This window comes from Cyclopterus lumpus, chromosome 20 (assembly GCF_009769545.1).
Source record: "Cyclopterus lumpus isolate fCycLum1 chromosome 20, fCycLum1.pri, whole genome shotgun sequence".
NCBI classification, from domain to species: Eukaryota; Metazoa; Chordata; class Actinopteri; order Perciformes; family Cyclopteridae; genus Cyclopterus; species Cyclopterus lumpus.
The window spans coordinates 5,860,217-5,883,385 of NC_046985.1; the positions used below are offsets into that span (position 1 = coordinate 5,860,217).

Here is a 23,169-nt window from a genome sequence, read left to right on the forward strand (position 1 = left end):
ACGACAATATTAAGGACATTTGGTCAACAGATTGTGAGAATAGAAATCCTCTTGGGTGCATTGAATCGTGTATTAGTTGATTACCAAATATTGAAAAGCATTATAGTATATTATTTGTTTTTCAAGCTACATACATCTTTAAGTTTGCATATATTTGTATATTTGAGTGCTGATGGGAGTCAAATTATTGTGTCAATAAACTTGAATTAAAAAAAAGTATTCTTGATTGTTCATTATTACCTCATTTAAAGGATGATCGCCAGCCAAAGGGATTTTACAACCTGGCAACCCACATTCTGCTCCTATTGATATGTTATAACGGATCTAAAAAGCATTACAAAATGATCGATTGGGTATTAGTTAATCTTTTATGTAATGTCTCGTTAGAGAGTATCTAAAGGAGAATATTACATTTGGAAACGCAGGACTGCTTCAGAACATGTATATGAATAAGCATGGAAGTATTATCAAGATTACATTTATATAAAGACTATTGTTCTCTGAAATAAGAGGCATTATACGAGAAACATCCTTTATTGCTTTCCTTTCACGGCATGCAGAATATATGTACTGCTGTTCTCCTGTTGAAGTTATTTTTGGGGAGTTTCCCAAATCAAGGCTCCACGGACAACGGGTTGTTTTACACTCTACAGATTGTAAAAGCCCCTTGAGGGATAATGGGCTCTATAAATAAAAGAGACTTGAAATCTTTTAATTTAGGCCGTGCAACTCAAACATCGCTTCCAGGTGAACGTAGCCTCATGTTCTTGCATAACAATGGCCCAGAAGACATACAAAAGGGAAAGAACGGCCTCTCCTCGTTGCCTTTATATTAAGTCTCTTGAAGACAGCCAAACACACACAAACGCTGAGGGACCGTCTGTGTGGTGGCCCGTCGCTAACGGCTCAATAAAAGATAAAACTGAGGGTCTCCGGTCAGCCTTCAGATCTCAGAGTCTCAACTCTTTTTACCCTCTCAGGCTGCAGACTGAACAGGTTCAAAACCATCAAGCTGACCAACATCCTGCCAGTTCATTCGCCCTTGAAGGAGGACGTGGTTCCCCCCCGCTCACGTCCAGAAGCTATGAAACTGACCTCACCTATAAATTCCTTGAGGTTTTACAGAGGAAGAGAGTTTGCAGAGAAGTGCAGCAACGATATCTGGGTCACAGCCGTGTTCCGAACAAAGCCTCCTTACCGCAGTGCAGCCCACTCCCACTCCCACTGCCACTGCCACCCACAAACCCAATCACCAGAGCATTAAGACCGAGGCCTTGGCTCCACACCAGCAGGAAGAACAAAAGGGATCCGTCTGCCGAAAATGTTTTCCGGCTCGAGAGCCTCAATCTGAAGAACTGTTGAGCGGATTTTATGAGCGATTTAATATCGAAGCAGAGGCATTAAATTCATATCAACAACTGCGTCCTTTAAATAAGGAAATAATTGACTTTTTATTAAGTTGGGTCCAATGAGGGACCGGTTGCATACAAAGGAGGCAAAGAAAACACTCGGGGAGGGGGGGTTCAAAATGATCCGTGCAAAGCTCAATTAATATCTGAATTAATCTCCTCCTCCTCCATTAACTAAGTGGGTGTTCCCAAACGTAAGTATTTAATTATGAAGCCACATTTAATTCTTACTGATATCTGATGGACAGAAATGAAATAAGGTGATTCAGGCGTTTTGGCAGATGTCGACTGATGTTTGCGAGTAGATCCTGAGGTTTCTTCTTCTTTTTTGTTTTTTTGTGGGCCTCATTTTAGTCTTGGACATCAAAATAATCTATCACGGGCTCTTCCTTAACCATCTTCGACCAGGTGCCTCCACTGACGGCCCTGGGAGGAGAATCAAGAGCAAAATGAGTCATAAGCAGACAGTAACATCATTAATATAACATATAATATAATATAACGGGCCAAGGAGGAAGACTTACTTGCTGCTGTGCTGTTTGATGTGAGCGATGGGAGGAGGGGCCCTCGCAAAAGTCTCTCTCTCAATCAGGGACGTCAGGGTTGAGTTTGGACAGGCCGACTTCCCCCTGGCCAAACAAGCAGAACGCACTCTTTAAATACACGGCCAACACTTTTATTTAGTATTCATTTCATAGTTACCGTTTGAATAAAGCCTTACTTTTGGGCTGTGATGACCACGTTGCGTTTGGGCTCGCTGTCGTAGCTCACGCTCTCCACGGTGTAAACCTCGGCCAGCTCGTGGATGATCTTGCGGTGTTCTCTGTTCATCGGAGGGAAACAGTGGCTCCTCCTCGGCTGTTTTCCCTGCAAACATCACAACCGCATTTAGACTAGAACTGCATTTCAAAGAGCCGCTGATCCGCTTCCAGTGGAGTTTGGTGCTTCTAGCGCTCAAATACATCTCAAATCTAACCTCAAATAAAGTGTGTGCGAGATAATTACCAGGATAGGAAAGTAGGAAAAAAATTTCTGCAACACAAAATCGGACTAATGCTCTTGTGGCTGAATGGTAACAAATCCCTCAAGCCTTCGCAGAGAAGTGGAGGCTGTTAGCAGCAGATTAATTCCCGTGGTATTGGTGCAATGTGCGGGTGTCCACATATTTTTAGGCTCGTCGTGAATGCGTCTCCTGTTTTCTGTAACGTATGTCGACCTGACGTCTACTAAACGAAATGGAGAGTTTGGGAGAAAAAAAACCCGACAACTGGCATAAAACAGACCCACTTCCTCTGCCACAAGCTGGTTAGAAAAGTATCACGGCAACATTTTTGACAGAGAACTAAAATAACAGCCTCTCCTCCAGGAACGTATAAGCCCACACAAGAAGGCCAAGTGCAGATGCGATAACATCTTTCATAAGCAGAGACGGAGGCAGAAGAAGCTTCGCCCCGTGATTCATCGTTCCAAAAGGAGATTCAGCTGGTCATAAACAATACATTTATACATTTAGCAACGAAAGCAAAGCAGCAGTGACCTTGACAGCCTGTGAGGCTCAACGCATCCAACAAAGACAAAAGAAAAAGGGAGCATGGAGTCTATTTTTCTGACTGCCCCATAGAGGCACCTAATAATTTGATCTGGATTGTTCCTAAAAAGAGGCTTCGCCGTCCTGTCAGAAATCTACAAGCAACCACAGCTGGGTCCGACCTTGAACGTCTACTGAGAATGGACCGAGCTCCCAAATAGCTGAATATACAACAAGGTCAGAAAATATAACGTATAAAATAAAATTTAAAAAAATGATGCAACTTGTGGGCTGAGATCGGACATTAACTTTGGCTTGAAAAATTATTTTAACAGCTGTATTTCTTGATTGCGTTAATGAGAAGTTTACGCAGAGGATGGTGCAGTAGATCCATTTAAACAGCTGCATACAAAACTGCTGACCTCAGGTCTGTGGTCCCATAAACAGTTTGTCTGTTTGTGCACTCTGTTGTGTTAGGAGTTCATTGAGACTCGTGTTTTGCTTCACTTGATGTTGCTGCGGCCGATTCTCACTCTTCCTCAGAGTGTTGGATGCGAACAGACATGAAATTAATTTCCTTGGGGACAACTAAGTGTCAATTGTCGTTGCGTAAATGATAAAATCATCAGCAGATGCTTCGGTATTGACATGTTAAGGACAGAAGTTACGGTTGGCAATGTTCAGGAACGAGAGAGAGCGGGGTACACCCAACACGACCACCAGAGGGCGCACAAGAGGTCATCATAACTGTCGTCACCATCGTGGCAAAAAGGGAGTCCTCATGTCCTCTTACCTTATTAGCAAGCTCAACGAGATTCTTGATCTCCTCTTCTACCTCGGTGACGAATTTCAGGTCTTTTCTAAAAAAAAAAAATTTTAAAAAGAGAGGAGGAGGAACAGAAGAACTTTTTCTGACCCTGGTAACAAACCGCACAAATAAAGATGAAACGATTTATGGCCGGTAAGAAATGTGGTAAAAAAAAGCATTGAAGTCCGACCTGGCGTCCTCTTTGAGGCTGTCGCTGTATACAGAAGTAGAGCGGGCGTTGAAGGGGTCAGAGGATAAGTCTATCTCCAACGCCTCCGCCAAACGCCGGTTTCTCTCCAAGGTAGCGCATTCTTGATCACATTCCAGCCTGAGAAAACAAACGGGATCAGCTCAACAAACATGCAGGCAGAGTTCAAATCAAATCTGAGAGTCGGATGCCGTTCCACTCGTCGTTTGTTTAAAATGATGCATATGATCACGTATTCCTGAGCGGCTGTTGATTTGATTGATTTAAATATTAATGCAAAAAAAAAAAAAATACAAATAAAAAGTAATCCCTCATAGTAAACAGGAAATCAATTTCTATGCAGGGGAATATTTAAATTATGTTTTATTATTGATTAAAAAAGAAACCGCATCGGGCCACGCCTCCCAGCTGCAGTGAAATCACTGCAGAGAAACATGCCCCGTTTCCTCAAACACGTCAACACCCTGCGGAGAACCCCTCTACCTGGTCTGCTTCAGCTCCTTCTTCGTGAGGAACGGGCCGATGTCCATCGACTCGCCGAGCTGCATGTCGGACAGTTTACTCGCCATGGCGATGGCCGTGTACCTGCAGCACAGAGGATTGGAGGCACGTTTCCACCACTTCAGATTCAAAATTCAAAAAGAAAGCCGGCTGAAACGCAGAAGCCGTTTTGACTGACCTCTGATATGAAGTGGCTGCCTCGGTGCAGGCCACCGTTTCCTTTCTTCGACCGCACTCGCATTGGAGAGCGACCTGTGAAAAACCAGAATTAGACTCCACCAGCAGTGGTTGACGTGCGATGGACTTTCGGTCTGGTGCAAAAGGCTTTTTGAAAGTTTTTACGCCGCTTCGCGAGAGGAATTCCTGCAGCTGTGAAAGATCTCATTGTTTGTGGAGCTTTTTGAGTTTGGAGGACTGCCACTGAAATGTTCTAACTTCATCCAAGTTAACTATTTATGACAGTGGCACACTAATGGAGCAGATTTTCATCAGAAGACGCAGCTGCACTGTGGAACACAACCTTCAAAAATGAGGAGATTTGACTTTCGTCAACATAAACCTATTTTTCCATCAGGGAAACAATTTATTATTTTGGAGACACTTGGTGTGAACACACACCTCAAATCCCCATGAACCCAAAGGACAATCTGCACAAGCGACCCACATTACCGCTACCGGGGAGTCCAGCTGCTCCCAGTGGCGGTGTGTTGTACCTTGGCTGTGCAGGTGGTGCGTGGGCAGCTGCTGCCCTTATGACAGGGAGCGCAGCACGGGTGGCCACAGTCTGGACGCGGCAGCGCGCACGGCTGCTGGCAGCTGCCCCCCCCCAGACACTCGCTCCGGTGGCAGATCCGTCTGCAGCGGTGCATCTCGCACGGCAGCGTTTTATTACACGTCAGGCCACAGGAAATGTCTTGCAGATGACACGGGATGTTGCTGCGTTGCTGTGGGCCCGAAGAAAAGAGAGCCACTTTAAAATCACAGGAATAAAATAAATAAATAAATAAATAAATAAATAATATATATCAATAAAAAGGAGCCATGCAGCTCAGGGGGACGTTACCTCGTGCTTTCCCATGCACCATTTCTGAGTGAGGTATGTGCAAGGCGGACACTTGTCTTCACTATGGCAGTTGTGAAACACTAAATGACAGATAAATGTTAGGATTCTCATTTACAGTTCAACGTTTGCTCTTTTTTAAAAAAATCTCACCTGGGTGGTCGCACTCGTGTCTTCTTGTGCACATGTTTTTGCACTCTGGGGGCTTCGTGCCACAGGGGATTGGCGGGTACAAGACAGTGAGCCCGCAGTGACACGCCAGCTCATCAAAACCTGCAGAACGAAGGAATCGTAGGACGCCACATTAGACATACATCATGGCACATTAATGCCAGACAAAACACCACCAAAAAAAAAAACTACAAACTTATGCAACAATGTCAAATGTGTGTGTTTTTTTTCAAATGGAAGGATGTGGTACGTCTGAGAATTGGCTCATAAATACAGTGCTGTTGGACCGCAAAAAAAAAGAAGAGAAAAATCCTGCAGGACTCACTGGACTGCCAGCAGGGCTCACAGTTTCCACGGTGACAAGAATCCTGGCAGCGGTGGAGGCCACAGTTGAGCTTGTAGCCGCAGATCAGGGGGCACTTGTGCTCCACATTCTGGAGGAATGGACAGACAGAAACCAGTCACACCCAATAACCACATTTGACATTTTGATTAATTATATGAAACACTTTTATCAGACGTGTGCTTGTGTGCTGCAAGTTGAAATAGATGTTTGTGTGCGTCATCTGTGTCTGGCTTGCATGAAACAGTCGCATAAAAAAAGGGGATGATTGTAAGACTAACATTTTTGGCAAACTTCTAAATAGCATTGGACTTTACGACGCTGTACAGTTTTACTAAAGTACTGTATTATAGTTAAGTATGTATTTGTCTTATGATGAAAATAAAGCACCAACGTTGTTTTGCCACATGTTCAGCAATATAACATTTTTTTTAACAACACCAGCATCGCCGCAGCTCTTTTGCCATTTTCAACATCAATTTTGATAAATTCAATGTGGAGTTTAGAAAGTTTAAAGTATAGAGTCACTGAATACTCACCACACAACACAGCTCGCCGCACTTGTGTCGGCCGCAGGAGCGTTTCTTGTTGCAGCGCTTCTCACAAGTGAAGACGAGCTCTTCTGGAAGAGAAAGAGTCAGAAGTGAAATCGCGGGCAGTGTACGCAGACGGTGAGCTCACATTTATCGTCTGAATGTAGATTTATCATCTTCATCCGTTTAAATCTCACCTTCTTTTTGGATCGTCACACATGGGACCTCCTAAAAAAAAGGCAAAGGATTATTTGTAAGTTCTTTGATATCATAAATAAAAGCATAACTAATGACAGACACAGGTGACAAAGGTTCAGCCTGCCTTGGTCTTGGAGCCACATCTACATCTGATAGTGGAGGTCAGGGAGCAGGGGCCACAGCTGCCCTCGTGGCACAGCTTGTCACACAGGTGGATGGTGTCTGAAAGAAACAAAGTTATTTAAGAACAATGCGCGCAAGCTCAACATAACGCACATCCTGTCTGAACACACAAAAATACAATGGTGGAAAATGATGAAGGAAAAACAACAACATTGGGATATACAAGCGAAATAACACACTTTAAACATTTTAAATGCTCGGTTGAATTCAGAAGGAAAAACTGAAAAGGTTAGATCCATAACATTCAAAATCATCTCATTAACATGTCCTTTTTATTAAACTAACTAAACAAGATGGTTTTAATTAGAAGGAACTGACAGAAATATTGCTACTTTAAAGTTTTCCAATCCGATACCTGGTCAGTTTCAGATCTCGTCTGAAGGTAGCTTCAGTTCCCACCATTAACCTCTTTCACTATGTAATGAGAAATGATTCCAGCTCTATTGGGAGCGTCTGAGGCACGTCGACAGGCAGAAGCCACCCTTTGAGGAACACGCACTTTGTCCGCCTCCCTTACCGCTGGAGCCACAGGCCAGGGGTTGGTTGCAGGTCTTCCCACAGGAGGGGATGGCATCAGAGCAGAATCGGCGCTCAGAGTAACCCAGCTCCAGGAGTTTGGTCAGTGGCGTCTGCCTGCAGGGACACATCTTCACCAGGCTCGGGGAGCGTGGGCACGGTTGGCACGGGCCGCGGTGGCACTCCAGCTGGCACCGGTGAGCTTCGCAGTTAAGCATCCTGATTGGAGCAGAGTGAGCGTGAGGAGGGGTTTTGGAACGGTCGAACCGAAACCAACGCTGGGCGGACTTCCTCAGTGCATCGCGGTCAGACTTACTTCCCACATAGTTTTTGACAGGTGAAATGTCCTGAACCATCAAATCCGTCTTTATCTGTGCCGCACAGGGCTTCCCGAGTGGTAACGCCACAGTAGCACACTAAAGAAAAGAAAAACAGGAGAAACTGCCAATAAGCTGCTTTTAAGACAAAAGGTCATCAAAATCAAAAAGACAAAAAGAAAGACGAACTTGCGTCGTTCAGAACGGGCAACGTGCTTATGGAGCGGGCAACGTGCGACTTACCCTGCTGAACCTGCAGCTGGCAAGGTTGACATGCCCCACTGTGGCACATCTGGGTGCAGCTGTGTTTAGCACAGTTGAGTAAGGCACCGCACACCGTGCTGCACCGGAGCACCGCGCCCTGGCCACAGCGCATTGGCTGACTGCAAAGATATAGTTCCATCAATACCACGGAGTCAAAAACACAGATAAAAGGAGGCTTTGGGGAAACACATCAATACACAATGTCCAAAGATACACAGATAGGGAGGCGCAGATATGAGTCAAGTGGAGCGGACCTGGTCTTCCCACAGATACAGGATCTTGTTATGAAGGCAGGACATTGTGGACAAGGACCAGGGTGACATAAGCTGAAGGGAGACACAGAAAATACTGTTAACAAAAAATACTCTTCAGGAGAATTAAATACAGACTGTACAATTAAAATAATCATGCAAAAACTAATAAATACATTTAAAAACTATACTTCATCGTAACAGCTTTTTAAACACAAAAATTGTCCTTCTTGTTGTATCATTGGTGGAGTTAGATTTCCAGCTACGATACAATTATACACTTTAGGATTTCATCTAATAATAATGATGATCTTTGCAACTTGGGATTGATTAATAACACAACAACTACTAATAATACTGTCTGTCCAGGCCCGACTCATTATTTCCCTGAAAACATCATCAAACACTGTCATCCTGTGATGTTCATGGCTCACATGTTACAGGGGTGCTTGCAGTCCGCTCCGCTTCTTTTCTTCCCACACATGTCACCACAGCTGTGGGGAATCTCAGTGCGCTGCCACTCTGGGTTTGTCACTTTACCTGCCAATCAAATGTGGAATATTAATAGTGATGACTTTGTTTTTCTCCCTTTCAGTGAAAGAACTTAATAAGCTATAAATGGGGGGAGAAAAGAGAACAAAATAGACATTCAATTATCTAACCGGACAACTAATAAATTACTATTCATGAAATGTATTTAATTGCATGAATGAAACGGTCACTCACCACAGAAGCAGGTGTAGGAGGTCGGTTGTTTCAGTGCAACATTCTGGCACGCCGGACAACGCCAACCTTCAGCTGATTCTGAAAAAAAAGCATTTGGTTTTGTATAAATATATATATTTTTTTTATATAAATCTTCCATAATGAGAACAACATATATTTCCACTGGCCTCAAAACTGCAATACAATACAATATATTGTTGATGCAGCAGTTAACTTCAAAGCCTGGGAGCTGTGTTTTGTTGTTCTTTTGTTCACGGGCCACAGCGTCAAGGTATTGTCCATCCCCACAACAGTGTCATGCATTACAGTGGATTATGCTGAGGGCCTGTTACTCTGTAGCCTCACAGAGACAACCATACTGAGGGGAGTGTCAGTCGGTGCTGCTTAAACTGGATAGTAAACGTCCAGATGTATTTTAAGGGTTGTACCGTCTGCCTGAGAGGCCGGGGATCGAGCCCACTTCTTGATGCAGTTCAGGTGGAAGACGTGGAAGCAGCTCAGGCAGCTCCACACTGGGGACATGCACCGGATGACGTCACAGCAAACCATGCACTCATACTTCTCCTCAGACAGCTGCTCAATCAGACACCCTGTGGAGGGAAGAGTTTAGAGGTTCAGGAGATAAGATCGATTTAGACTACCAACTTCTTTAACCTCAAGAACAGGAAGCTCCATCAGAGAACAGTGATGTGCTGACGAGCCCTGTTCAAACCACAGAATACTATCAAAATATGTTATGCTTAATTACAGGATATTGAGTATAGCAGGATGCACAAATCCTCTAAAATGTAAACTATACGTTTCACTTAATAAGGAGCTAATACAAGCAAAAAGTGTTACATTTGTTTTGCATAACTTGGAAGCTACTTAATGTGTCATATATGTAAAGCTTCCACACAAATTCCCTTTTGGATAACGCCAAATGATGGGAAATGTCTACTGTGAGTTTCCAGGAGTTATAGTCCAACCTGTCTGCGTCTCCTTGCTCTCTGGCATCTTGTCCCAGTTCCTCTGGCCTGGCCTGTGGTTCTGATGATGTGTTCTACTCCCTCCTCTTGCCTGAAGGGGTGTGTATCTTCCGGAGCCACGTCCAGCATTACAGGCAGGCTCCTGAAATGATCTGCCATAGCCAGAGTCATCTTGGACACTAGGCCTCCTCTCTGAGCGCGTTTCCTCTTGAGATGGTAACTTGGGTGGTTTAATTGGCCCTTGGCGTCGTTTTACCTCAGTGTGTTTCCTCTGATGATCATCATGTTGGGAGTCTGGACCCGTCCTGCTCCTCTGACTTCTTTCCCTGATGTCTGAAGTGGAGTTGTCTCTTTTGATGTTGTTTGACCTCTGGCCATCTACTGCAGTGTTGTTTTCTTTTAAGCGAGTAACCTTTTCAGTTGGTTGTCCTGTCCTCTGCTCCTGGTTAAATTTCCTGTTTTTTTTAGCCCCAGTGTCCAGGTCGTCATTGGTTTGTTCAAGATTCCTGCCTGCATCTTCTCTTCGCCAGCTGGGTCTATCAGGTCCATCATCCATGGGATGTGGCCTAGAATGAAAACCCCCAGCACCTCTGTCGTTAGCACTATATGGGCCAAAGTCACCTCCAGGTCTTTGGCTACTGTAGCCATTTACACCTCGATTTCCTTCTTTCCTCCCTCGACCTCTCCCTCGCCGTCCGGCTCCATCCTCGCCCTGGTAGGGAGGATGCTGATGCAATGCATAATCTGAATTACTGTGACTAAATGGGGGTTTAAAGCCCTGTTGGAAGTGTCCATATTGTTGCGGAGGATCATAACTATTCAGGTTTCGGTCGTTGTTGTATCTGGACCTGCCTCGTCTGGATTTGTGCTGATATGTTTTTTGATGCGACGCCCCATCTGGATTGAGGTCAGGTGGGTCTGCAGACAGAAAAAGTTACGATGTTAAAAGCCTGAAGCGTTGCGTTTGATAATCTCAACCAAATGCAGCGACAGCGAAAACAATGACTCAGTCATTTTCATCGATGATTTACCGGTCGATTACTGTGTCTTTAAAATCAGCCTACAACCAACCAATCGCTACCAGAGCCCAGAATAATGACTCAGAACTTACATAATATAGTATGACACACAAAAAATAAACAAAATAACGTCTTCACTTCAGGTTACCTACTCAATTAACCTAGAACCCATACGGGGTTTATGTAGCCAGCAGTTATACCACACTAAAAGTACTTAACTAAGCTAACAATCACCAATAATGTCATAGGCTCCGAGGTCGGGTGCAACGTCGGCTTCCAAAGTCAAGTGTCACATGACATCATGTCAGATAACTCTAACGTTAAATACAAATCAGCATTCAGCTCGCTAATGTTAGCCGAACACGTCAGCTAAGGTCAGCTGTGCAACTAAATCATCTTATTTACCAAATAAAGAGTGTGTGACGTTAGAAAGCGCGTTAAATCTGGCAGTAGGAGCTTGTTTGTTCCGCTGTATGGACAAGTTATTTCGATAGCATGTTAATTACCTGAGGAGCCCTCAGCCATTCAGTTTGAACTCTGGTTATTGCTTCTCGCGCGCCACAAGTTGGATGACAACCGTGTCCAGGTACCCGGCAACAATAGCCACTTTTCCAACCGTGCTCTGGTTGTTAAAACTGAGACGAACTCCCTCAAAAAGAAAGCAGCAACAATCTCCTCCTCCCTTCAACTTACTTCATCAACACTAGCTTAAAGCTAACACAAGCTATGTTAAGCTAGCTACAGCAAAACCGGAACTTCCGGTCAGTATTTCTAGAAAGGAAACAGGAAACTGAATTAAACTAATGTAATTTTAATTTAACAGAAATTTGATAGCATTTTGGTTGTAATACAATAGTTTCAAGCTTAATGTTTTAATATTTATTAGTTATTAATAATTTGCGAGGAAAAGGCATAAAATAAATTAGCCAGAAAATAATGTTAGTGTACGGCCACAAGGTGGCGCTCCATGTTTGGGTTACGACAAAAGGGAATAAGGTGGTTTATGTGGGTGACAGTCTCAAAATATTGGAAAGTACTTCATAGTTTTGCATGTTTTTACGTTTTTTATGATAACTGTTTAAAATGTAGGTAGTTAAAAACTACTGTTACCAGGCTGCTCGTTGAGTGCACGTAATATGATTTTATAAGATGTATATCTTTGAGATGAACAACATAAGTAACTGGTTATAGGATAAATCACGACTCCTGTTTTGAGATTGAGGCTCAATATTTCTAAGATTGTGCAGATATTATGACACACAGCAGTTGAAGTACGTAGTATATTTTACTACATTGTGTGTATTGTACATGCACATATTGTAGTACATGTGTAGGACATATGTTTTATTTGTGGCGGTCTGGATGCAAACTTGCTTCCCTTGGGGATAATGACATTAAATAAACTGAAATTTTAAAACTGAAAGTTCAGTCAGCTGAACTACATTTAAATAAACTCATCTGACAGCAGGGGACACCAGTGCAAACTCACTAAAACCAACCGTTCAGTTTCATCAGCCTGGCCAGATGAATGTAATGACCACCAGTATCCGCTCACAGGGATTCATTACGCAAATTAAAAGAAGCTTTACGTTGAGTGTTGGTGCTTTTTAAGGCAACTCGGGCCAACTCATGATATTTAGATAGGCTCATATTCTTCTGATGACCCTCAGGACTATAAATATGCTTCTAGCTGTCGCTTCAATTCAAACAAACGAAACATTATGCCCCCCACACCCCCCGTATATCGTTGTTTTCTGCTGTAAGCAGGCCCACAGTGGTGCGGGGCTCTGGCAGTCACAGATTCTAGATCACGCATGCGCAGAGTGACATCTCGGCCCCGTCAACCCAAGTGGGTGGGAGAGAGCCGCGTCAAGTTGCCACCAATAGTAACAAAATGTGTTTTCAAAATAAAATAGTAAGACCACATCATGACGACAGCGTTCTGCTTTTTGTTGAAATTTAGTTTTTTAACTCCAAATTAATTAACTTAATCGTAGTACAATTGCTACAATACAATAGTAATACAAGTACCTCTCAGCCTACACATGCAGCATAAAGCCATGCCTTATCCTTATTACTATAAAAGGCGTTGCATCCGTCACTACTTTGTGGAGTCATGGTTCACTCAAGTTTGAAAACACTTGCAATTTAACCACTGCCTCCTGGGCAATATTAACACAATGTGACAAAAGCTGGAAGCTATATGTAAAAAAACAAAAAAAACAACAACAATATAATAGAACATGCAACATGTGGGACTGCTGGAAATAATTACATTTCGCAGACTTACTTCGTTAGAACACATACATATTGATGAACACGATTAATTCAAACGTTTATTTCAGGATTAACAAACTAAAGTCACCCCCGGGCGTCTTATTTTGAAAACACTTGCCCGGAAATGAGAGCTTTCCTTCCAGCTAGCTTGACCCGAGCTCTGAGAGCGCGGCGGAGCAGGAGAGAGTGGCAGTGAACGTGTCTGCGGCAGCGTTTAGCGTTAAAAAAACACAAACTACGGCGGAAGAAAGGAGGACCAAACCCCGCTGCAGCGAGAGACAACCTCGGCGGAGCATGGACTATGATAAATTCTAAACTGAGGCTGGTAACGGTGGGCTGTTTTGACGACAAGCGGTTTATTGAACATCTGTAGAGCATAATGAGGGCATCCGCTATTCTGTACGGTGGTTTTTCCTCGGAGGTTTAGTTAGACGCAGAGTGACACTCTTTCTAAATGCGTCGCTTTTAGACCTCCTCTCAAGGAAAAAGACACACCGAGGGGATCACAGCCAGCAGACATTTTAGTTAATTCCCTCCTCCCATGGCCCCCGGGGAACAGTGAAGTCATTTGAGAAGTCACCGGAGAAGAAGACGCCGTCTTAATCATCAAGATAGTTTTCGCGAGGAAAAAGAAATCGGCAAACCCCGTCCATCAGACTCCCACCGCTTCTTTTCTTTTTTTCTCTCCTTTTATTTTGAAATCGTGCATGGTTTTGCCCTTCTGAGCCTTTCTAATCGCCGACCCTCCCGTGGGCATTTCACCCCCGTTAGAAGGATGCCGGATCAAATATCGGTGTCCGAGTTTCTCTCGGAGACGACAGAGGATTACAATTCCCCGACAACATCCAGCTTCACCACCCGACTGCAGAGCTGCAGGAACACAGTGAACGTGCTGGAGGAGGTAAGGCCACGGTGTCAGCCTGCCTGATGATGGATGGATGGATGGGTGATGGAAAAATACGATGTTATTTTTCTTTTAAAATGCACATTTTAAAGGAAATACAACAGGGTTTCTACACGGTGGAATATTCATATATAACACATGCTTATTAATCCAATCGACTCCTGAATTCAACCGGTGATTTATGACAGCGTTTCAAAATCCCTTTCTAGGTCCTAATGCATTATTGTGTTGCACATCCGCCCCAACAGAAAATAAAATAATTGCACCTGTTGAGCTGCAGTTGCTGTGAAAGTGCATTAATTTTTTTATGTACCTAATGCAGACCTGTACATTTCCCACCCACACATGGCTAGTTGATGCAGAGCTGGTGCGTGGATGTGACCTCTTATCCTGTGAATCTGCTGCCCTTTCTTCACAGATCTGTAGAGTATTACTAGAAGAGGGGGTGGATGGCTTTGGCGATGTAGGGAATAGGAGGATGTGCACTCGGGCCTGCAGCTCTCCGTGTTCACTATTACATAACTCACAGCTTCAGAGCATGCTGCCAGGCTGCAGCAGTGTATATGGGTGACACCGAGAGAGAGAGAGAGAGAGAGAGAGAGAGAGAGAGAGAGAGACAGAGACATTCCCTAGTCCCTGGCAGTCAGATATGGATTTAACTGTTTCTGTTTCAGGATTATAGAGATTCCCCTCTCTAATGTAGGCCATATTGTGTTAAAAAAAGAAAATATCTACTCCCAAAAGGGAAATACAGGACAGGCAGGTGGATTGCTATGTGTGTGTTTCCCACCCCCACCATCACCCTCCATTGGCATCCTTCCTGCCCTGATTAAATGGAGCATCAATCCAGGGTGCAGACACACCTTCTCTGCTGTCCCTTAACTCCAAAGTGTGACCTCATTTCCCACTTTAAAAGGCATTTAGCTGCAGACACGAATGACCTCAGACCCCCAGTATTTAGTGTAATCTGACATGTGAAGCAGAAACATCGAAAGTGACCAGATGGAGTTTATTTGTGACGAAACAACTGTGCAGATCACATGTAAACATTAAGATGAGCAAGACAGTAACCAGATATGTTTGTTTAAAAGGAAAAAAACCCAGGCCTAGTCTTCTCTTCAACATCCCAACAGCCACTTCAAATAACACTTTGGGCTATCCATCACTTCTATCTTCAGTCTTTCACAAGCCTATTATATCATGATAATGCAAGTTCCTTTTTAAAAAATCCACCGAAACAGGACCAGGGACGTGTTTGTACTCAAGTCGGAGCACACTTTGTGTCTGCTGACTGTAACGAGCAAAAGGCTCGCATCGTGAATCACCTCTCTGGCTCCGTGCCTCTGAACCCAGAGACTGCAGCAGCACAAACGAAAAACATCTGTTAGAAAGGGCCGCCATGTGCGCTGGGCTTCGGTAGCCGCTCTGGAATTTTTTTGCAGAGATCACATGACAGGGACGACCATTATACTGGTACCAGAGAGTCGAGCAACGTGCTCTTCGGTGTTTAAACGAAAGGCAAGATGCCCCCCGACAGTTTGGATAGGATAGTCAGCCTGTCTGGTAGCTCCAACTGGGAAACACCCAACAGACGGCAAACACACAAGCAGACAGCCGGCCTAACGATGAATACAGTTAGATTAGTGTCTGTTTAATAACGTACGCTCCCCCATTTGATCCTTGCATAGACATGTAAGGACTCACTTGCATCACCCAAAGCTGCTGCAGTGATGAAAAAACGGCCTTCCGCATTATTTTGCCTGAAGTTGTTTAAAATGTCCCGGGTTTCTTCTGAGCTCCAGGGTTCCTGCCCTCAAACTTAAACCATTTAGTCCCTATTTCACCCCCCCCCCAGCCCCCCTCCACCCCCCCGAGTCACTTCCTTGATATGTTGACGAGGTAAATTATGCAAAGGGCCAGCTTGAATATTTAATGCAGTAACTTGAAGCGGCGTGTTGACCTGCAGGATTCTGCAAGTTATCCGGCGGTGCAAAGAAAGAAAGAAAGAAGAAGTGTCGCAGCATCATATCGTCCTTATTCAGCAATTATTGATCAGCGCACAATGACGCACAAGTATTCACGAGTCACCGGTGTCCACCCTGTAACTTTTCCTCCTCAGAGGAGCACACAAAGGTGTTTACTGTCGGACGCTTGGGTTCAGTGCAGCAAATATGGAAAAAAAACGAGCAGCACGATGGCGAGATGAAACGTGAACAGTAACACACAGGACACAAGAGATTGGGCCTGTGTGTGTGTGTGTGTGTGTGTGTGTGTGTGTGTGTGTGTGTGTGTGTGTGTGTGTGTGTGTGTGTGTGTGTGTGTGTGTGTGTGTGTGTGTGTGTGTGTGTGTGTGTGTGTGTGTGTGTGTGTGTGTGTGTGTGTGTGTGGGGAAGACCCACTGCATTTCCCAGAAATCTGTTTATTTCCTGCCAGCGAAGTTGTTAATGGTAATCTTAATTTCTTCATCCAGATTCCAGAGATCATAGATGCAACTAACAACAATTTTCATTATTGATTGTCATAAGAAAAGTAGGTCAATGTCCTCCCCATATTCCAGGAACTCAAAGTCTCAGAGTTTGTTATCTGTGGTATTAAATTACCAGCGATATGAATGAGAGTAAACCAATAAAATCTTTGGATTTTTGACACCTGAACCCAAACATATTGATGGAAGCATACAGATGACATTGTTGGTCAAGCGAGATATCTTAACAGCTCCTAACCACGTTGCCATGGATTTCTGTTTGTTAATTCATGCTCGTGGCACTTTATTTCTCTTTGCTTAATTGGCAGATTGCCATGAAATTTGCTAAGCACATTTTGGCTGTCAAGGAGAAAAAAGTTTTTTATGACCCTCCAGACCTTTTCTGGAGTGCCATCCTCAGGGCACCATATCCACAATACTGATAAAGCCTCAAAAATAGGAATATTTCTATGTTTTATTTCGTACTTTTGTTCTGATGTGTGTGTTGAACATTTTGCCTCGGGTAGCATCTGCTTTCATCCTCTCTGGTTATCTGGCAGCTTATAACGGTTATCCCAAAAATGTGACTGAATAACTTTCTGTACACAAACGATGAATTATTTCTGCAGCATAAATGGCTGATAGTGGTAATACCGCTTTCCTCTTTGTAATTCTAGAAATACACACATGTGGTATACAATTACCACTTACCATATTATATAAAGTTATAAGGTAACATTACATTACATTACATGGCTTTTAGCTGACGCTTTTATCCAAAGCGACTTACAATAAGTGCATTAAACCATGAGTACAACTCAGAACAACAAGAATCAAGAAAGTACAATTTCTCACTACATAATTTATTACAATATGTATTATTATTTATTATATTGAAAGTATAGTTTTTGCTTTTGTGGTTGTGGATTTTTGTGGTCTTGTTTTCTCGTAAACGTTATTATTTCAGCAAAACAATCAACCATTCTCGTTTTTTTTTTTAAGATTCTTAAACGTGATAATTTGTGGCTTTGCTGTCGGTCGTAAAAAAAAAACAAGCCATTCAAAGTCTTCTTTTCTGTATTTTCTGATCGACTTAATAGAAATTAAATTCATCGATAGCGAAAGAGTTAGTTGCACCTCTGCATCAGCTAAACATTCCTCCAGAATAACGATAGCAAAGCAGCAAATCTGACATTCGCTCGTATGAAAATATCACCGTTTTTTACTCCCATTTTTACTCCGCTTTCTCTGATGTAAGTTAATATTAGCACCAGGCACTTGTTATTCCCCCTGGGGGGCGGGCATTGTCTCCCTCTCTACCCCACAGATGGCCCTTTACGTCATTGGGTTTGCTTTTCTAAACCACACAGAGCCATAGCAGCAGCACAAGGGAAACCCTCACTGCATTGGCATTCCTTTGAGCATGCCTCTTGCACCACATCACATGGGGCTGCACCAGAAAAAATGTTGACTTTTCACAGTCATTCTATTCAAGCATGGCTGGGCTCGACCTAATAGGCAGAGGCCTTTTTATCTTTTTTCATATTTATATAACAGCCTTTTCAGTCGCAGCATTTTTAAGCCTCAGACGCTTTTGATGCCGTCCTGTTTTTTGATAAAAAGCTGAATGAGGAGTTTTATTCCAAACCACTGCGCAAACCCATGGCCTGAAGTCGTCACAGAGTTATTCAAAGATCGCAAAAAATATCTCTAGTTTAGAAAGAAACGTCCCATAAATGTTGCCGGGACTTAACATTCCTTTCGTTCTTTTAGAAGCTTGAACGTTTTATTTTTTTTTGTCAATTTATGAGAGTTACGTGTCACTCCAGTCAAATGTTGGATGTCTCATTTTGGGAAGAAGCTGCCCCGTGGAGATCTTAAAAGGGAGTGACGCTGTAGAGAAAGATGTCCATGGGATACACATGCAGATGTGCATACATGCCAGCAAAGCACCAAGAAAAGTACAAGATCAACCAAAGCTGATGTGAACAATGCCGGTTTTAACCTCCTCTGCTTCACCCATCTTTACTGTCGGCACATTTTTTTTGTCTTTCGTTTTTTGTGGGGCAGCAGGACAGAAAGCAGGTTGACCGTATGCGCCATACTATAAAGTGGTGTACATCATCTGAAAACTGGGATCCCGAAGATTATTTTGAGATGAAGCTCAGCCCTGTGTGTGTCAAGTTCTACTAAATCAGGTCAAGGGACCCCAGTGAATATGGCCAGGCCAGTTTTATCACTAGCCAATATTTAGACTACGTCAGAGCTTTATTTAACTCTCTTTCACGACAAGCTGTAGCGTGACATGATTGACATTACCAGTACCTCCGAGACTGAGCCTGCTCCAGCCTCTGAAAGACGGTCATTTCGGCCAAGGACGTCCTCCAGGGGAGTGGAGGAGGTTAAAACACCCCCCAAAAAAGGAGCAGTTCATGCATATGATTTGTGAGATGTTTGTGGTTTTCCTCGGCCGAGACGAGTCGTACATGCGGTGGCAGAAATCTGTATCGCGTTCCATTTTCTCTGCGTGGCTCGGCACCGCTGGCCGAATCCCCCACTATGTTCATTCATTCACTCTCTTTTATTCAGCCACTCGGGCAACAGAGGCCGAGCACCGAGCTTTTCGAATACAAAGGAACTGAAGATTTGTGAAACACGGCCCCTCACAGTTCCCAAGAACCCGAGGCGGCGGCGTCCTCACGGACCGGTTCTGTTTGCTGCCGTGTGAGACAAAGAAAGGCAGCAGCGCTTCACTTTTAAGAAGCTCAAACCGGCAACATTTCTGCATGTTTGCTTGAAAAATTGCCCAACCGATTGTTTGGTTAGATTCATTTTCTTTCGGCTAATTGTCTAAATGTTTCAGCTCTTAAAAAACACCATTAGGAGTCATACTGTTTCTTTTTTTAAATTTTATACAGCCCACGATAGATGAAACGATATCTAATACATAGTTAAAGTTTGCATCCAGTGGCAGCTAGAGCATGTTTTTAGGTGCCAAATCACGTAAACTATTTAAAATGAGCCCAGAAACGAGCCAGAAGTCACGAAAAAAGACTGGAGAAGAAAATTAGAGTCAGCAGTGTGAAGGAAACCCAGTCGACACGTTTGTGAGAGGAAGAATACGCAGTAGTTTAGTGAGTAAACAACAAAACGAGTTTATGATTCACAAAAGCATTGTTGTTTCTTCTTAGGTTCAACATGTTCGTAGCGTTAACAGTTCTAATTATAATATTACATTATAAATAGTTAATAATATAACGAGTTAGTAAATTAACAGACACAGTATTTGTTGAATATCATAGTTCCCAGTTGTTTGTCTGGAAAGCGCCCGAGGCCGTCTCGCGGGCCGAGTCATGTGAGCTTTTTTTTATTTTTTATTCTCGTCACATGTAACATCTCGTCCACCGACGGGGAGCCTTTCGTAACAATGTCTACACAGATAAACCATTATATTTGCTTTTCTTCCTCCCTCACATATTTGTTCATTAAGCCTGTTTTTTCAAAAGCTGATGTGTTTTCTCTTTTCGGGGGAAATATCTTGTCTCACACACACACACTCGACTAACACCGAACACATCCGTGTCACCGTAGATTACTTGGTTCACGGATTATTGTGCCCCCTTGGCTCAGTATTTTGGACCTCTTTTAGACGCCCCTTCACCAAAAAAAAGATGAAAACGATGAATAATTCAAAGGGACGAGAGGAGGTTTTTTTTTTAATCATACTTGGCTTTACATAACAAAACTGAGTGCTGGCTATTTAAGGCTCCATCCACCAACATTTGCAAACTGAGGAGCACAGCTGTGTCAGATGAAATTATTAATGAAGTTATGGCTTTTTAAAAAATGTATTCATCATTTGTCCCCTGTGTCACCAAACCCAGTGAATCATATCGTGTGAGAGAATGGGAGCTTTTCTCGTCCCATGGCGCCGTTACTCACATGACATCTTGTTCCAGTTAAACCGCACTGGGAAGAAACGGAGCGGTCGAAGTGGTCGTTTTCCAAGATGCGTCGTCAGCGCTCCTCTGAATGGTGTTTCAGAGATAACGGTGACACCAATAATTACCGACCTGCTTTATCTACCTTCAGTAAAGTGGTGTAGAACTGACTTATTTTTTGTAAGCACGTGTTTGAGACTGTTGCTTAAGTTCAGACTCGCATGGCTGCAGTCAGAAGGGCTGAAAAACACAACTTGAAGTAGTTCCTCAACTTGGCTTCTTTGCCTCGAAGCGTCCGCGTCATCATCAATGGAGTTATTATACGAGAAAAGAGTGGAATGGTCATAAAGAAAGCGTTAGAAATTATCAAAAAAGTTTTGGGAGAATTTAAATTTGCAAACTGCTTTGTTTGGCTGCTTCTTTGTGCTCGCAACTAATTGGCAGGAAAATGCGATAATGGAGGCTAAAGTGCTTTATTTAGCCTGTTAGCTTAGCCACTGCACCACATGGCTTCAGAATGTAAAAAAATAGGAAATCATCCGGTTTTTCAAACATGGCTTTTTGAAATCCCCCCTTTTTACAAGGCTTGTAGTGACATCACATGAATGTAAATTAATCCTAAATTAGCTGAACATGTACGTGTTGCTTATTGTTATCTGAGACCAGATACAAACAGTCGAATACTCATTTGTTTGTGAATTCAATAAAAGAGCATCTAAGGGCGATTTGTTCCCTTTTTAAATCACTCTGTGAATACTAACACACCTCTTAGCCTTTTCCTAATTTGTCTCCCGCAGCAGGAGGTGAGACTCTGTTGTGTTGCTTGTTTGTCGGCTTGTTTGCCGTCTGTGCCTGAAATCTGATAATCGGTCCGTGGGCCACAGCTGTTGGCCTACCTTCCTGCCGCAGCTGCACTGCGTATATCATCAAGGGCTATTAGCCGGCAGCGGATTAGCCCCAGACCAGACTCTGCCCCGGCACTCTGATCCCCCTGCTCTACCCCAGATTTAGACGAGGAAGAGTGGGTCAGTGTTCACATCTGTCTGAAGCCTTCCTCACACAGATAGACGGCGTTAAAGTCTTCCTCCATCCACAGACATTTTAATCTCTGACGGAGAAATTCAGTGTGGAGAGATTCAGTGTGCTGGCAATGCGGCTACTGTTGCATTTCCATGCCAATGGAAATACGGTCTAATGCAAATATGTTTACATAATTTAGTTTTATGTGTGTTCTTCGGTACGAAGGAAACATATGATGTGTTTTATAGTGCAGATTTAAGTGTTTTTGGTTTGTTTCTGTAGTTCATCTGCAGTCAGCACATCAACACTCACAGACCCTCCTCCTCCTCTTCCTCCTCCTCTGTTCATCATTTGCAGCTCCTCGTTTTTTCTTCCTCTGCGATTGTACGAGCGCAGTGCTAACATTGTTCTCCCCATCGACTGCCCTGCAGAACCAGGAGGCAGCGTCGTCCCGTGACGCCATACTGTCTTGTTGTGGCCTGGGGGGTAAACACTGCATCTCTGTTTGCGAGCTTTGATGGTGATTGGCCCCGGTGTGTGTGTGTGTGTGTGTGTGTGTGTGTGTGTGTGTGTGTGTGTGTGTGTGTGTGTGTGTGTGTGTGTGTGTGTGTGTGTGTGTGTGTGTGTGTGTGTGTGTGTGTGTGTGTGTGTGTGTGTGTGTGTGTGTGTGTGTGTGTGTGTGTGTGTGTGTGTGTGTGTGTGTGTGTGTGTGTGTGTGTGTGTGTGTGTGTGTGTGTGTGTGTGTGTGTGTGTGTGTGTGTGTGTGTGTGTGTGTGTGTGTGTGTGTGTGTGTGTGTGTGTGTGTGTGTGTGTGTGTGTGTGTGTGTGTGTGTGTGTGTGTGTGTGTGTGTGTGTGTGTGTGTGTGTGTGTGTGTGTGTGTGTGTGTGTGTGTGTGTCTTCCGCAGCTAAACATTTGATTCAGCCTTTCAATGTTGAATTTGAATATACTACCTTCCCCAGAACAGCATTCAAGCCTGGAGGAAAGACATTGACATTCCTTCTAGACAACTTGTTTACATTTTTCTCCTAATGCCATTAAATGTCAGTGAAAAGCATGACATCGCTTTCTTTTCCACATCCTTGACAGCAGCCCTCAAAAGCTCCTCACTCCTCTCTGAAAGTACACGGCTGGGGGAAAGCCAAGTGGGAACGCAGCTTTAAGCTTTGGTTGGACGGCCGCAGTAAAAGCTTATTTCTGTTCCCCTCCATGTCCAGTTGCTCAAAATATCTGAACATCCAAACGGCCTGTGGGAGTGGATACACCTGTGGTTTTGGAGTTAGCTGGTCTCCCACCCGGCAGAGTCCCATAAAGTGGGAAATTCGAGCCTCGTCTGCAGAAAAACTTCAAGGAATGCTGTAAAGTGCTCCATCTGTGACTTTAGCCAAGGACTCCTGTTAGGGACGTTACTCGGAGGCCAAACAAATACTGTTACTTCTGATTGTGCACTTTTATCAAGGCAGCACATTCTTTGGCGGCGGGCCCTAAAGGTTCTACAACGCGGGCGGCTGGTCGGTAGGAAATTGAGCCGGCGGGCTTATCAGCTGATCAATGATCAGCG

General features: G+C 43.7%; 2 protein-coding genes across 11 annotated transcripts in view; one reads left to right on the plus strand and one right to left on the minus strand.

Annotated features, from left to right (window-relative positions):
- Positions 1-1,426: 1,426 nt before the first annotated feature.
- On the minus strand, positions 1,427-11,770 carry nfx1 (nuclear transcription factor, X-box binding 1). Of its 4 annotated transcripts, none has more exons than XM_034560236.1 (23): positions 11,510-11,770; positions 9,985-10,902; positions 9,445-9,606; positions 9,017-9,094; positions 8,725-8,830; positions 8,294-8,365; positions 8,019-8,158; positions 7,775-7,874; positions 7,460-7,677; positions 6,884-6,981; positions 6,759-6,789; positions 6,568-6,650; positions 6,011-6,119; positions 5,668-5,787; positions 5,518-5,597; positions 5,168-5,398; positions 4,633-4,706; positions 4,437-4,538; positions 3,936-4,073; positions 3,731-3,797; positions 2,131-2,276; positions 1,934-2,038; positions 1,427-1,835 (listed from the first exon to the last, which is right to left on the minus strand). In XM_034560236.1, exons 1-23 carry the CDS (start codon positions 11,526-11,528, stop codon positions 1,760-1,762), a joined length of 3,273 nt encoding a protein of 1,090 aa, XP_034416127.1. In that variant the 5' UTR covers positions 11,529-11,770; the 3' UTR covers positions 1,427-1,759. The 4 variants fall into 4 exon arrangements, with proteins under 4 accessions (XP_034416127.1, XP_034416128.1, XP_034416126.1 ...); XM_034560237.1 differs by having other exon boundaries at positions 6,568-6,647; positions 11,510-11,753; XM_034560235.1 differs by having other exon boundaries at positions 6,568-6,647; positions 7,442-7,677; positions 11,510-11,753.
- Positions 11,771-13,433: 1,663 nt separating this feature from the next.
- The window catches only part of asap1b (ArfGAP with SH3 domain, ankyrin repeat and PH domain 1b), a 48,943-nt gene continuing 39,207 nt past the window's right edge, over positions 13,434-23,169 (plus strand). For all 7 annotated transcript variants that reach the window (XM_034559593.1, XM_034559595.1, XM_034559598.1 and 4 more), the window contains exon 1: positions 13,434-14,181. In XM_034559593.1, coding sequence (XP_034415484.1) covers positions 14,056-14,181 — 126 coding nt within the window. In that variant the 5' untranslated portion in view covers positions 13,434-14,055. The remainder of the gene's footprint in view (positions 14,182-23,169) is intronic.

Coding starts and splice junctions, on each gene's coding strand:
- nfx1 (XM_034560234.1), bottom strand. Junction 8,159..8,293: donor TGTATCTGTGGGAAGACCAG/GTCCGCTCCACT, acceptor ATATCTTTGCAG/TCAGCCAATGCGCTGTGGCC. Junction 5,598..5,667: donor ACACGAGTGCGACCACCCAG/GTGAGATTTTTT, acceptor TCTGTCATTTAG/TGTTTCACAACTGCCATAGT.